We start from the raw sequence: 16,656 nt of genomic DNA on the forward strand, positions 1-16,656 counted from the left end.
ATTTCATGAGGCCCAGAAGATACAAGAGTAGTATACTATGTGTAACAGACTCATGACTATGGTATGAAAGAGTAGTACAGTATGTGTCATATACTCATGACACATCAACCACATTTTTTTTTAACCACATTCTCAAATACAGCCTTCAAAGATCATAATTAAGAACCACTTAACTCTAATTGATATTACAAGGACAATAAAAATATAAATAGAGCTTTAAATTTTGGTAATCATTATGTACTTTTTATAGACTATTTCCAGATTTAAGCTATTCGTCATTCACCTCATTCACTCACTTGCTCACAAAAATATATGCCCAGCACCAATATAAACATACCTTATGATAACTCACAGAAATATAGAAAGCCTAGTCAACTGAGATATAAGCAAAGGTAAACACCTGTTTCTCTTCCAATCTGACGTGTTCCTAGGTTGATCACAGGTGTTCCAAAAGCACCAACCTCTCGTACCCCACAGCTGCTATTCCCAATCATACAACCGGCATGCGCAACCAGCTGTATAAACTGGTCAAATGGGACATGTTTAACTGCACGAAAATTGGGATGATGCTCAATTCCCTTCTTCCGCATCACTCGAACCATCTCTTTGCTACCTGTGAAAATGAGAAGAACCAACTGTTAAATGGTATATGAGACAAAGAAACCATTTCCATTAGAAAGTATTCCCGCCCCCCGCTTGAGGAAATCTCCATAAAAACTCATACCAGTTATTGAGGAAATAATAATTTTAATCATAAGTCTTTTCAGGAATGATGAGCATCTAAAATGTCTGGCTAGCTCTCTACTTCAATTCATCCTGGAACTCAAACAGTTGGAGCTTTTGAAACAAAATTCAATGAAGCAAATACTTTTATTAATGCTGCAGTAAAAATCTTTACCTTAATCAACAATTAAGAGCTAAACCCAGGCCTACAGTCTATGTCCCTTAATCTGGAGATCCTAAGTGGAAAGGTCTCATTCTTCACACCCCAGGGACATCCATCAGAAAACCTCTGCCCAACTCTGCTCATATTTACAGTAACAATAGGTCAGCTGGACAGCACCCCCACCTATGTGGGCTAAACTCCAAGAAAATTCAAATCGATTCTGATACCATAGTGGACATTTTTAAAACTTTTTTTTTTTTTTTTTTGAGTGCTGAAGATTGAACTCAGGGCCTTGCATGTGCTAAGCAAGCATTCTACCACTGAGCTACACCCAGCCCAATATTTTATTTAAATGCATGATTTTAAAACAATTTAAAGATACTTGAGGGAAAAGCTTCTCTTCATCCTCTTCTAGACAATAGAGGGAAAACTGCTCATCTGACGGATTAGAATGTAGGACAGTGACCACACTATGCCTACTAGTGGACAGGAACCACTGATTATCAGAAGCCATGCATGCCATCTCTTCTTATATTAACTTTATCTATGTAGCAAGGTAGGTCAATGGGCTCAGGGTCTCACTCTTAGGAGTGAGCCTGGCCACTTCTCTCTGCATACAGTGTTGCCAGAGCACTCCAGTCACCATCTGTAATTACCGTAGTATGTGACACACTAGAGGTACTACTATTCTAAGATTCAGACTTGGAATCAGTTAAAGGCTTATCTTTGGCCTTAGGCTTAAACCACAAGCATTAGTCCAATTTTCTAGAAAGTCCTACAATGGGCAACTGGGCACAAAACCAGATAATGATAAAAATGATTGATGCCTTCATCCTTATTTCTTTATTGTTCCCTTTGTACATCTTATCAAAAACTCCATGGAGCTGGGCAAGGTGATGCATGCCTAGAATCCCAGCAATTCTGGAGGTGAGGCAGAAGGATTACAAATTTGATGAAGTACCACTGGATTCAAGCCCCAGCACTACGAAAACAAAGAAATAAAATACAACTTAGCGAGACTCTGTCTCAAAATAAAAAATAATAAAAAATAACAAAATAATAAATAATAAAAAAGGCTGGTAGCTCAGTGGTACAATGCCCCTCGGTTTGAACCCCAATTCCAAAAAAGAAAAGAACCCCACCAAAAAAAAAAAGAAATTAAAAAAAGAAAAAAATGACCCTTTAAATCATGGGGCCTTTTACAGAGGAAAAATAGCTCTATTCTAAAGTATATACAATCAGGAAAATATATTACAAACAGAAGATACAATTTGAGAGATACATAAACATATTATATGTGTTTATGTAGAATTTAAAGGATTAGACAAGAATCAGTATTGAATTTTTCTGAAATATTGGCATATTACCTGGACAAAATCTGGATTAAGTATTCTTATTTTTCAACTAACACTGTATTTCATTTCTTTGTTTTTGTAGTGCTGGGGATTGAACCCAGTGGTACTTCATCACTGAGGTCTTCAAGTATGCTAGTCAAGTGTTCTACCACTGAGCAACATCCCTAACCCCATAATACTTATTTTGTTTCCCCTAACAGAAAAGATTATTAAAGGGTCATTAAGAGAAAGTTCTTTCAGAGCAAGATGATGATATTTTGGCATTGCAAATAAAGGGTCCTGACCTTTACTTTTACTTTTTGGTACTGAGAATTGAACACAAGGGGACTTGACCACTGAGTTGCATTCCCAGTCCTTTTATTATTTTGAAACAGAGTCTTACTAAGTTGCTTAGGGCCTTGCTAAGTTATTGAGGCTGGTCTTGAACTTGAAATCTTCCTGCCTCAGCCTCCCAAGTTGCTTTGCTGGGATTACAGGCATGTGCCACTATGCCTGGCTGGGTCCTGCTTCCTTTACCAAAAAAAAAAAAAGCATAAAAGCAAAGCAATTTGAGTATTGTCAGCTAACAATGGCAAGTATTTGAAAATTCCGTCAGTGTAGGGGTCTGCTGGGGTACTTCTCCTTTATATCTCATATGCCCAGCTAACTTGCCTCACTAGCACTAAAAGTTCACAGTACCATCCATCATCAGGTGATTACCGAGGGCAGGCTTAAGCATCAACTGGTTAAGAATTCCAGATCTAAACTGCTTAAGCTCAAAATTACTTTAAGGTATACCAAAATAGGTAAGAAAGAACACAAGAAAGAGTAATAATAGAAATTTTACTACAGTCAGTGGAATCATTACTTTCCTTTTCTAATATTTATGCCTCAAGTCTATAAGAGACTATCAATTATAAGAATTTCTCATTGGTTGAAACTAGAGGAAAGAAACTAACCATGAGAGTAAGGTGGACATTAGATTTTTTTCTTAAGAATTTACTTCTTGGGGCTGGGGATATGGCTCAAGCGGTAGCGCGTTCGCCTGGCATGCGTGCGGCCCGGGTTCGATCCTCAGCACCACATACCAAAAAAGATGTTGTGTCTGCCGAAAACTAAAATAAATGTTAAAATTCTCTTTAAAAAAAAAAAAAAAGAATTTACTTCTTTCTTATTAAATTTCTACCAGACTTGATAAAAAAAATCACAACTCTGATCTATAACAAAATAGGTAATTCTCTGAAAAGTGAAATACATTTCAGCCTAGATGGCCTTCAATGATAACATGGGTGAGTAGGAAGACATTCAAGAGAAGAGGTAACAGAAACAAAATTTGAAAATGTAGGTGACATGATTTCATTTTCAAGTTCAATTACCTGCATCAATATTTGGAAACAGTACTAGGGTCCGCTTGTTAAATGAGATAAGTGCATCCAATGTTAATTCAAACATTTTAATGGAATGCTTAATGTCAGTGGTCACAGGGTGCTGTAGTGCAACAATGTAATCCTTACACTTTACATCATCACCTGTTTAAAGAAAATCAAACCACATTGCTTCATTAGTTAAGCAACTTAAGAGAAGCAGCAAATTCTAAAAAGTAAGACCTTGAAGTCTGCTTTTAAAAATTCTAAGATCAAAACTGTTTGTCACATTCTAAGCAGGTCATCCATATTGGGATCAATGATAAGAACTAAATAGCAACAAGGAACCATCAAACTTAACATTTTACAGATTCTTGCTACCACAAATATAAAATATATGTGTAAATAGCAGGAACTAGAAATTCACTGTTGTAAAATCCAAAATATTCCAAAGCCCTAAAAAATGTGAACATTCCCAATTTCTAACTAATGTTTCTAATCAATAATCAGCATTGCTAATTAATAATAGTATGTTGTAAATCGGGGTACTCAGAAGTTGAATGATCATTAAGAATATTTGACAATGCATAGGTGCTCCCCAAACCATCACCCACCAGATTCAACAAGTGTTCTAACTCTGCTGAAAGGGCTGGAAAGGCTTCATTCATCATTAGTGTGGGATACCAAGGCTTTCCTCAGCAAGCATTTAAAATGTAAAAGGCTTAGGTTGATAGTGCCATGCCATACAACACACAACGTTTATCATAGGGCCTGTATTATCCCATAAAACTGAAAATGAGCTCCACTAACTTATTTTTATGATTTAATGATAAAAGAGAATTTTTACTGTTAGAATCTTTAGTAGTATTTGATTTAAAATACTATATTAGCTCCAAATTTTTATTTTGAGAACTTATTGGTCCTATATTAGCTTCTAAATTGTGAGGAGGAAGAAGTATAATGGTTATTATTATTATTTATTTTAGTAAGAAAAAATACTAAAGGCCTAAAAGAATCTACTGGAAACTTTATAAACACAACATTTAAAAGATCAGAGGAAAGCTGGGTGTAGTGTACACCTATAGTCCAAGCTACTCATGAGGCTGAAGCAGGAGGATTTCTCAAGAAATCCAAGACCAGCCTGAGTATCACAGGGAGACTTGGTCTCAAAAAAAAAAAAAAAAAAATCATAATGAAAACAGCCTCTTACAGCTTACATTACAGTTAACACAAGTCTCAAAACAATTTCAAAGATGCTTAATGTCAGTGTCACAGGGTGCTTGCTGTAAAACATTAAAAACATGGGAAAAGGAGTGGCAATAAAAGAAGTGTGTTCACCATAAGGAATATGGAAATACTACATATTTCTGCAATCCAACCACAGGATTAATCTGTACCAGTATAAGGCATGTTTCCATAATGTGAATTAACTCATCCATGCCCAATAAATAGAGAGAAGATGTTAGCCTTTAATGTAGTAATTGAGTTATATATACATGATTCTTCATGGCAAAATTCAAAGAACACTAATGGAAATAGGCAACAGCTATGGAGGAACACAGTCCCATCACAAGGGCCCTTCACCCCTCATTTTTCACGTTGGTTGTTTGCCCATATACTCTGTCTTGAAAACACAGAGGTGGGGGCTGGAGCTGCAGTTCAATGGTAAAGCATCTGCCTCGCACGTGTGGGGCCCTGGGTTCAATCCTCAGCACCACATAAAACTAAATAAATAAAGATATTTTAAAAAAAGAAAACACAGAGGGCAAGTCTCTGATCCTTGGGCTTTGGGGGGCAAATTTTCTTTGAAAGCGAGAAGGTTAGGGTGCTTCTGTAGTCCAGTGCAGGATTGTTTTACACAATTTATTGCTACAATTTACCACCAAGGACCAAGCAGAAGATCAAGAAGAAAAATGCTGGCAGTCTGCCTCCAAAGAGCTTTCCACTTTTCTATTTGTGTGGGGAGTGGGTACAGGGCAGTACTGGGGATTGAACCCAGGGCTTTGCACATGATAGGCAAAAATTGAGCTACATCCCCAGCCCTTTTATTTTATTTTGAGACCGGGTGTAAGTTGCCCAGGCTGGCCTAGAACTTGGGATCTTCCTGCTTCTTTAGCCTCCTGAGTAACTTGGATTATAAGCATGTGCCACCACACCCAGTATATCATATTTCACCATATAATCGTTGCCACATTAACATATATTCATAAGTATTCTTTGCCTCCTAATCTTGCACCAGAGGCAGTTTAGTAATAAACTAATTTGTGTGTGTGTGTGTGTGTGTGTGTGTGTTGGGGATGTCAGGCAAGCATTTTATCACTAAGCCACATCCCCAGCCCATAATAAATGTTTTCTAAGTAATACTGGCACAATTTTTTTAAAAAGAAAACACTTCACATAATGACTCCATCCCATTTTTTGCAAAAAAAAAAAAAAAAAAAAACTTGGCATAAAATCTGCAGTAATTATGAAGTGAAATACAATATCCTTCTCATTTATCTTCTACTTTAAGTGTAAGAAACATTTGTAGTGCATAGAAAATAACTGTACAACACAGGTGCAGTGAGACTGCATTTTGCGTTTTAAGGTTTTATATAGAGCCACTTAAGCAGTTTCTTTTGAAAGATTGGCAAAACAGCAAAAACTAGATGTCTTTTTTTAAATCTGTGAGAAAGAAAACAAGACACTGAGCCAGAGCTATTTATTCCTGGCAGTGATACATCTTGTGCAAAGCTGGCACCAGTGTCTCAACCTGCAACCATTTGTGTCTGAATTCAGCAGCCTTAGCCCTTCCTACGTTTTCTATTAAGGTACTATGATTTTGTTTTGCATTGTAAGTCCTGTATTTACCATGATGTGTCTTTTGTTACTAGGACATTTTTTTCTTTTTTTGGTACTGGGGATCAAACCCAGGACCTTGCACATGCCAGTCAAGCACTTTACAACTAAGCTACAACCCCAGCCCTTGTTACTAGGAATTTAATGTCTATTTAACTGTACTAATTTTCTTTCCTTCTCTCTCTCTCTTTTTTTAATTGGACCCAGGAATAAAACCTAGGGCCTCAAGCATGCTAAATATAAACTCCACCATTGAGCTACACTCCCAAGCCCTTTGCTAATGTTTTTATTAGGATTGTTACATATACTATTGGTCTGGTTACACACAGCATAAGTTGTCTACCCAACCTTATTTTCCTATAAGCAGAGTAATAACATAAAAAGTTGCTTGTTAAGGGGCTGGGGTTGTGGCTCAGTGATAGAGCACTTTCCTAACACGTGGGAGGCACTGGGTTCAATCCTCAGCACCACATAAAAATAAATAAATAAAGTTGCTTGTCAAAAAGCAGGTACATGCTTTATAAAATGTGTCATTACAAAGGGTGGATAACTCCGGCTCTTTGTCCTGTATTTTCTTTTTCACTAGTTTAATAAACAAAGCTATGACTAGTTTCAAGCTGGATCTATAACCATTATCACTTAAGATATTAGTAAAACAAATACATAACTTTGTCAAAGTTGACTTATAGGTTAAGGTGCTATATATATTTATGACATACCCCTTTAGCTAGGATTGCAAGGTTCAACAGCACCCATTAGAGAAAAATTACTTCATTTCCATGACCATATCCTGATAAATGCTATTTTGTCATCTTTCTTTTCATAAAGAACTACTTAAATGGTCCCAAATAAGACTTAAAATCTTATAAGTGCAATTCTTGCTGCATTCTGCTTTCTAGTGGTTATTTTCTACTCTAGAATTTTTCAGTAACACAAGGTTTCCCAGAATATAGAGAGCTCAAAGTATGATTAGAACAGAGTGCAAGAGGGTTCATTTAGAAGCATATGAAAAGGAGAGTGAAGAGACAGATGTTTGTTCTATCCCCATTATCTAGGCAGGTTCTTTGATAGCTATAAATCTGTCCAAGGATAAGAAATATATAGAAGGGATAATTTATCTAGTGAGAAAGCCCAATTCCATTCCCAATCTAATGTGATCTGGATAAAAAATACACCAAATTTCTTTGATTACATAATCATCAAATCAATTACCTATTCATTATTTCATTATTCAGTAGATTTACTTTTAGAAAAAGGAAGATCCAAAATAAGTGATTAGTCCTGATTCTTACATGGCATTCTCACTATAAATTAACTAATTAATATTCTGTTCTTAGGTTTGTTTTCTTTACCTCTGATTAGAAAAGGTAATTTCCAGGAAGCCAGATTATTGATAATTGAAAATTTAACACTTTAAGGCTTTGTTTTGCAAAGATAACAAACTCTGATGTTATAACTATGACTTTTGCTTTTTAATAATAATCATCAAAATCCCTTATATTAATAAGTACTTCTGGTTTGCTATCTGCTTTGAACATTTATTATCTCACCTGAGTATTCCAATAATACTGTTAGAAAAGCATTAAAAGTAAAAATAACAATTTTTTTCGTTGTACTACAAAATGCAGAAAACAAAAATAAAAACATCCGTAATCCCACACTAGAAATGACCTGGTGTACATACTTCCTAGCCTTTCCATTTTTATAACTTTTCTAAAAATGGCATCATATTCACATGTAGTTTTGTAGTTTGATTTTTCCTCTTTTTGATATAGTAGAAATTGTCCTGGTAACTAAATATTCACCCACATTATATATAACAAATAAAAGCATTTCATTGTATAAATACAGCATATATTTTTTAAAAAGCTCAATCCAATAAGCCTATTTTACAGAAAAGGTGAATCTCAAAGGTAAAGTCAGACCATAGGGCAAGATCTGTGAACTAAAGCCTTAGCTTTCTGATTGCTAATGAAATAGTTTAACCATGAGTTACCAAAAGAACTGAAACATACCCAATGCTTCCTGACAAAAAAAACAGCCATTAGGCTAAATAAAGGCTGCCATACTTACCTAACCACATCCGAATAATGCTCATATAGTCTTTGTTCTTGGCTGAGAGAAGTTTGTCATAGGAAGGGCAGCCTGCCAGAAGGATGCGATCATGGTCCTCACACATGGATATCAGATGTTGCTCTGCACTTCGGGTGCAACACACATGATAATGAGCCAGTTTTGTTATGGCATGTCTGATAGAGTCATCAATAGTTCCACTAACTTCCCCTCCTTCAATGTGAAGGATTCGGATGTTCATCAAGGCAGCAGATGTAGCCAGAGCCAAGGCATCAAACCTGTCGCCATGAACAATCATGATATCAGGCTTCAAGCGATTAAGGACATCTGGTAGCTTCACAAGGGCCAGGCCTACTGACTCCACCATGGCTGCTTCATCTTCCCCCCTAACGATCGTATGTAGCCTGGTGTTAATGTCAAAGTCGTCTTGCTCAATCATGCGATAAGTGTTTCTAAAGCAGGAGAGAAAAAAAGATGTGACACCATGTTCTTAATATACAAGAAAAACAATCTAACACTAACCCTGATGGGAGAAACATGTTCACATTTTTACTTATTTTAAAAATAAATAAATAAATTGAAGTATAACTTATACACAAAATTAAGAGTAAATTCCACAAATGTACTTAAAGCCTGATCAGTTTTGTTACATGAACACCCCTGTGGCCACCACCCAGATTGAGATAAAAACATGAAGCCGGTGCTTCTTGCCTATAATCCTAGCAGTTTGGGAGGCTGAGGCAGAAGGATCACAAGTTCAAAGCCAGCCTCAGCAATTTAGCAAGACCCTGTGGCAAGATAAAATATACAAAGAGTTGGAGATGTGGCTCAGTGGTTAAGTGCCCCTGGGTTCAATCGCTGATTAAAAAAAAAAAAAAAAAAAAAAAAAACCCACATGCCGCACCTTGGAAGGCTCACTTGTGACCCTACAAGTCAATACCTAGGGGGAGAAACATCTGAGGCAGATTTTTTTTTTTTTTTTTTTACCAGTGATCAGGACTTTCCTATCAATTTTTAAAAAGAAATATGTAAAAATTTACTTTTTTTTTTGAGAGAGAGAATTTCAATATTTATTTTTTAGTTTTCAGCGGACACAACATCTTTGTTTGTATGTGGTGCTCGCACGCATGCCAGGCGAGCACACTACCGCTTAAGCCACATCCCCAGCCCCCAAATTTACTTTTTTAATATTTATTTTTTAGTTGTAGGTGAATACAATACCTTTATTTTAGTTTTATGTGGTCCTGAGGATCGAACCCAGTGCCTCACTCATGCTAGACGAGCGCTCTACCTCTGAACCACAACTCCAGCCCTAAAGTATGTACTTTAATAGGAAAAATATTACTTATAAAAATGAAGCTCATTATTTCTACCAAAAAATAGGGCGGGGGGGGATCGGAATGTCTGACATGTCACTGCACTATAAATTTCTGAGTGATGGGAATTATCTTCTGAATTCTCCTTGAATGGTACCATTAATAATTCTGCTTGGAATGAAAATGTAACTTTATAGAATTAAAGTGGCTATGAAATGCAGTTTCCAGACTGCTTCATGCTTTAATAACAGCAACTCTCAATTTCTTAAAAATTCCCAGTTATGACTAAATTGTCAAAGATATGACTTTTTTTTCTAAATATAGAACACACATTTATATTTTAAAATTAGGAAACAGAAATTTTTATCCACAAACCTACTACTCAGCAACAACAAATATAATCTTTCTAGCCATTTTATGCAAATATTTTAACATGGCTGAGAATACATTGTACATAATTTTATAATTTCATAATCTATCTAATCCATTTCATATTTTGTGAGATAATTAAGGATTCTATTTTTTATTTTTTAGGCAGGGGATAGGGATCAGACCCAGGAGTACTCTACCACTGAGCTCCATCCCCAGGCCTTTTTATTTTTTATTTTGAGATAGGGTCTTGCTAAATTCCTGAGGATCTCACCAGCAACTGGTGAGACTGGCCTCAAACTTGAGATTTTCCTGCCTTAGCCTCCTGAGTTGCTGAGATTACAGGTAAGTGCCACTGAGCCCAGCCTAAGGATTCCTTACATACATCATACAGATGTAGTTATCATTTTGTAGACTCCTTTGGATTTTCCACAAGCAATCATATGTGCAAATAATGACAGTCATTATCCCTTTGTTTTTACTTCTTATTTATCACACTGGCGGTTTCATATCCAATATAAGTTGAAGAGAAGTGAGAACAGTGAAAATACTTACCTTGTTCCCAATCTTAGAAAGCACAAATTTTGTTAGCTGTCAGTTTTTCACAGACAGCTTTTATCAGATTGAAGTTTCCCTTCTATTCCAAGGTTCCAAGAGTTTTTATCATAACTGGTTGTTATTTAATTTTGTCAAATGCTTTCTTTCGGCGGGGAGAGGGTACAGGGGATTGAACTCAGGGGTACTCTTTCAAAGCCACATCCCCAGCCCTATTTTGTATTTTATTTAAGAGACAGTCTCACTGAGTTGCTTAGCGCCTTACTTTTTGCTGAGGCTGGCTTTGAACTTGTGATCCTCTTGTCTCAGACTCCGGAGTCACTGGGATTACAAGTGCATGCCACCGCCCAGCATCAAATGCTTTCTTGACATCTACTGAAATGATCATATAGGTTTTTTTTCCCCTTTATTCTATTAATGTGTCAGTTACAATGTTTTTCAAATATTAAGTTGGTCTTGAATTCTTAAGATAAGCCCACTTGGTCTTAATATATTATCTGGTTTTTATACACAGTTATCTGATGTGCTGGATGTGATCTGCTATTTTGTTTTTTATTTTTATGTTTATATTCCTGAGGAATACTAGACTGAATTTTATTATGTCTTTGTCAGGTTTTGACGTCAGTATTATCTGACCTTATAACATAAGTTAGGAAGGCTCCCTGCTTTTATATTTCTTTAAGGTGTTATTTCTCTCTTAAATGTTTGATAGGTTTAATAAATGAAGCCATCTTTCTGGGAAATTTTTTATGGAAAATATTTGATAATGAATTCAATTTCTATAATAGATATTGTGCTATTGAGATTTTTCTTTTTTAAAAAATATTTATTTATTTTTTTAGTTGTAATTGGACACAATATCTTTATTTATTTATTTTTATGTGGTGCTGAGGATCGAACTCAGGGCCTTGCACATGCTAGGTGAGCTCTCTACCGCTGAGCCACAACCCAGCCTCAGATTTTTCTATTTCTTTAAGTAGGGGTTTTGGTAAGCAGTGGTTTTTCAAGGAATTTGTCCATTTCATCTAAATTGTTCAGTTTATTGGTATAATAGTCCCCTTTTCTTCTTCTTAATGTTTGTGATGATATTTTTATTCTATACTGATAAATTTCTATTTTCTTTCTTTTCCCTCATGTATTGCTAGAAGTCAACTTTTTAATATTTTTAAAGAATTAACTTTTTGTTCTTTTAAATTTCTCTATTGTTTATTTTTATATTTCACTGATTTCCATTCTTTGTTTCCTTCTATTTTGGGTTTAATTTTCTCATCTTTTTTCTTGTTTACTAAAGTAGAAACACAGATCATTGACTCTAAACTTCTATTTTAATATAAGTTTTTAAAGCAATAAATTTTCCATATTTGTGCAGTTCAGTGGTCAAACAAGAATTTGTAAAGAATGTATGTACAGATTCTGGGGCTTCTCCCTTGTGGTCTTTCATTTCTAGAATCATTCCCTCAAGAAAAGTTCCATTTTCTAGTATCTCAGCCTAAATAACCGAGGCTTTCTACTCGAGTTCTAGCCACCTACACCCTGTGGCTTGGGAAATATGCTCAGGGGAAAAGTTATTGAAACATGTATCTCACCTACTATAGTACAGATCCCTTCTTTTAGGCATTCTATCTCCTGTAGTTTCTACCTGCTGCTGATTGCTCTCCAGTGCCTTCAAATACTTTTAAATATTTTCCCAGAGTTAAGAGTAAGCTGTAGGAGAGTTAGTCAGATATAAGCTTCTCTGCCATTACTAGAACTTCTTTTTCTTAAATAGGTATTTTAACATTTGAGTTGGATATTTATCCATTTACTCTTAATTTTCCACCAGTAATAAAAGCACTTAAGACCATAAATTTTTTTATTACAAGTTTTCCTTTCTTATTTTATCTCCTCTATTATTTTGTTATTTCATTTTTATTAATTATTTATATCTCATTCATCTCCCCCACCAGAATGGAAGTTCTTTGAGAACAGGGATATTGTCTCATTAGCCATTTGGCACATCCTGGATGTATAATAAAAAATTGTTGAATGAACAAATGAATTTCTGAGCATTCTATTGTTACTCATTTGCTCTCCTTTTACACCCACTTCTTCAGGGCATAAAAATGCTGATTTTTTTTAAGTTGCTGATGGACCTTTAATTTATTATTGATTTATTTATTTATATGCAGTGCTGAGAATCAAACCCAGTGCCTCACACATGCTAGGCAAACATTCTACCCCTGAGCCACAATCCCAGCCCCAAAATGCTGATATTTTAAAAATGTCCCAAGTACAGATGCACCTTAGTTTACAATGAGATTTAACCCGGATAACCCCATTGTAAATTGAAAATATCACAAGTTGAAAATGCACTTAAAGCCAGGCATGATGGCACATACTTGTAATTCCAGCAACTTGGGAGGCTGAGGCAGGAGGATCATGAGTTCCAGACCAGCATCAGCAATTTAGCAAGGCCCTAAGCAACTTAGCAAGACCCTGTCTCAAAATAAATACAAAAGGGCTGGAGATGTGCTCAGTGGTAAAGTGCCCTTGGGTTCACAGTACCAAAAGAAAATTCACTTAATAGACCTACTCTAGCAAACATCACAGCTTAGAAACCCAGTACACTACAGAATATCAATGGTTTATTCTCTTGATCTCAAGGCTAAATGGGAGCCTGGGCTTGCTCTTGCTGCCAAGCATTCTGAAATCTTCAGAGTATCATACTGCATATCACTACCTCTGGAAAAGATCAAAATTCAAAATTTGAAGTACAGTCTCTACTGATGCCTACTGCTTCAAACTCAACCATCATAAGGTCAAAAAATTATAAGTCAAAAGATCATACATCTGGGATAGTCTGTAGTTGAAATAGAAGGTAGCTTATTTATCCTGTTATTTTATTTTATTTTATTTTTAAAGAGAGAGAGAGAGAATTTTTTTTAATATTTATTTTTTCATTTTCGGCGGACACATGTTTGTTTGTATGTGGTGCTGAGGATTGAACCCGGGCCGCACGCGTGCCAGGCGAGCGCGCTACCGCTTGAGCCACATCCCCAGCCCCTATCCTGTTATTTTAATGTCTTCTTAAAATAAATAGTACAAGCCAGGCAGGGTGGCATACAACCATAGTCCCAGCTACTCAAGAGGCTTAGACAGGAAGATTGCTTTCCTAGGGCAGCCTGGGCAACATGGAAAGAAAAGGGAAAGGAAAATACATTCACTTGGTTCAAAAGGTACAAAAGGTTATATAGTGAAAAATCTTTCACTTTTGTCTCCCAGTCACCCAATTCCTCTCCTAAGAGGCAACAAAATTCTTGAATTAGAAGGTACTTTAACTTTTTAGCAGGGCATAGTGCCACACACCTATAATCCCAGTGACTTGGGAGGCTGAGGCAGAAGGATTGCAAATTTAAGGCCAGCCTTGGCAACTTAGAGAGACCCTGTCTTAAAATAATAGAAAACGGGGCTGGGGATGTAGCTCAGTTGCCAAACACCTCTGGTTTCAATACCTGGTGCCCCCCACCAAAAAAAAAAAAAAAGTTATTATAAACTTAAATTTTTATTAAGTACTAGTAAAACTTCCTTTTTAATAGTCTTACCAGACAAATACTACCTTTCCACCTTAATTGATATGGTAGGAGATAAAAAAAAAAACAAAACCTACTACATCCCAGAAGCTCAGGAGGCTGAAGCAAGAGGACCACCAGTTCAAACCCAGCCTCAGCAATTTAGCGAGACCCTGTCTCTAAATAAAATACTAAAAGGGGCTGGGGATGTGGCTTACTGGTTAAGTGCCCCTGAATTCAATACTTAGTACCAAAAATTAAAAAATAAAAAAAAAAGAAACCCAACTATAGTTTTCCTATGAGCCTCTCTTCCATCAGTCTTCCTGTCAAAACTTCACTACAGGGCTGGAGATATAGCTCAGTTGGTAAAATGCTTGCCTTGCATGCATAAGACCCTGGGTTCAATCCCCAGCACCACAAAAACTTTCACTATAGAGGCAAAAGAACCCACTCAGACTTTGATTTCTAGCTCTAGCTAAAATTTCTCTTCTATCTTGTCCTATTCACCCAAGTAGATTTTCTTATGTTGACAGAATTCATTTCATATTTTTTAGAAATTTATGGATCCCTGAGCTAACCATAAGTTTCTTCTCTACTCTTTAAATATTTTCTTAGAACAAACTGCTAAATTAGTTTTTGAAGGCAGGTTTCCTATTTGTTTATTTTGCTAGTGTTGTCTTATTTTTAAAGAGTCTCAGAAAAGGACACTTTTACTTTAACACACAATCTACTTTCATATATAATAATGCATTTTGACCATCTTTGAAGACTGCATGAACATTTTCATGCCACAAGGGTGCACTAAATGCCACTTTATTACATATAGTTAAATGAATGTTTATTTCTGGTTTATATATTCTACTCCCTCAAAGACTACTCAATCTTCATTTTGCAAATATATCCCATGTTCACTACAAATCTAATGCCACTAAAATAAATATCAATGGTCATAATATTATAACATTCTACTTTACCTCAAATCAATTAGATTTTTAAAAAATGTTGTTCTGTATATACTACTTAATTTGCTGTTGAAGAAAGGAAAGGGAAAGGAAAATACATTCACTTGGTGAATGTATTTTCTATAAACCAGTTTTGAAGAACTGCCATTAGAACTCAAAACACAGGTTGGGGATGTAGCTCAATGGTAGTGTGTGTGCCCAGCATTCATTAGGCCCTGGGTTCAATCCAAAAAGCACCCCCCCCAAAAAAAAAAAAAAAGACCTTACAAAATAGATTATATGGAATCATATTATTATAGTCACATAATATATATTTACAAGTGGCATTTCTCCTGAATATAATAATAAATAGTAATATTATTTATAGTGATTGTTTATCAAATATCTAATAAGCAACATCATTGTGATGGATGATTTAAATCATTCTCTGTTACAATAAATTACAACATAGGTTTTCACTCTGTTTCACAATTGAAGAAACTGAATTTCAAAGATACTAAGCATCTTCTCAAAGTCTACATAAAAACTAAGTGATAGAACTGAGATTTGAAGCTAGATCCATATGGCTACAAAATATCCAAACTCTCTGGCATATACCCTTACAATGAAGAATAAGAAAACACTTTGAGCTTACCCATAGTCATCTATCAGGTGAGAGCCAAGTACCACCACATCAAGTTCAAAGAACTCAGGCTCTGTTTTAATGCCAAACATGATCGGGGCAAGTTTAGAATAATCAGCACGGTTGCAAGTAGCAACACAAACCCGAAGCTTTCGGTTATTCCCATTCTTCTCCATGACTTGTTTTTTTTGTTTGGAGAGTTTCTTAAAATAGAGTTCCTGAAGTTTCAAAAATAAAAATTGTTTGTTATCAGAATAATTCATAGATATAAAATAGATCTTTTCAGTATTACATCCTACCACTTAGTGTAGTGATTCTTAATCTATTTTTTCCAACCCACTGCTGTGTGACACTCGTACCATAATTGCCAGTTATGAAATTTCAGCAGACTAACTCTAACTCAAACCCTTTCTCTCATAGTCAAGAAAACACTCTGGAATGCAATTAAGAGTGACATAACTCAACTTTCATTTAAAAGGAGGTGTCAGCTCTTTAATTATTATTAATTAAGAATTACTTGCCATAACTCACAACTGAACCCAATATGCCACACTGTTGGAAAACTTTGGTAGAGAACCGTTGATAGTTTAACTTCCTCACTTTATAGAAAGGGAAACACAAGTCTTAAGAGGGAAAATTACTCAAGATTCAAGATCACATCTTCCAAGGTACATAATCTACTCAGCCTCATACTATACACCATCTTAAATATAAGGACTGTGATTAGTGCTGGGGAAGAGAAAGATAAGTAATATAAAAACCTTATCTTTAATACATCATTAATCCCTA

At 35.6% G+C, this 16,656-nt stretch overlaps 1 protein-coding gene across 2 annotated transcripts in view; it reads right to left on the bottom strand.

Annotated features, from left to right (window-relative positions):
• Gne (glucosamine (UDP-N-acetyl)-2-epimerase/N-acetylmannosamine kinase) overlaps nucleotides 1–16,656 on the bottom strand; it is a 41,273-nt gene that overhangs the window by 20,695 nt on the left and 3,922 nt on the right. For both annotated transcript variants that reach the window (XM_071600746.1, XM_027931107.3), the window contains exons 2-5: nucleotides 15,880–16,085; nucleotides 8,496–8,947; nucleotides 3,597–3,749; nucleotides 401–613 (exon numbers count right to left, since the gene is read on the bottom strand). In XM_071600746.1, the coding sequence (XP_071456847.1) occupies nucleotides 401–613; nucleotides 3,597–3,749; nucleotides 8,496–8,947; nucleotides 15,880–16,043 (982 nt within the window). In that variant the 5' untranslated portion in view covers nucleotides 16,044–16,085. The remainder of the gene's footprint in view (nucleotides 1–400; nucleotides 614–3,596; nucleotides 3,750–8,495; nucleotides 8,948–15,879; nucleotides 16,086–16,656) is intronic.

Source organism: Marmota flaviventris, chromosome 13, assembly GCF_047511675.1.
Source record: "Marmota flaviventris isolate mMarFla1 chromosome 13, mMarFla1.hap1, whole genome shotgun sequence".
Classification (NCBI taxonomy): domain Eukaryota; kingdom Metazoa; phylum Chordata; class Mammalia; order Rodentia; family Sciuridae; genus Marmota; species Marmota flaviventris.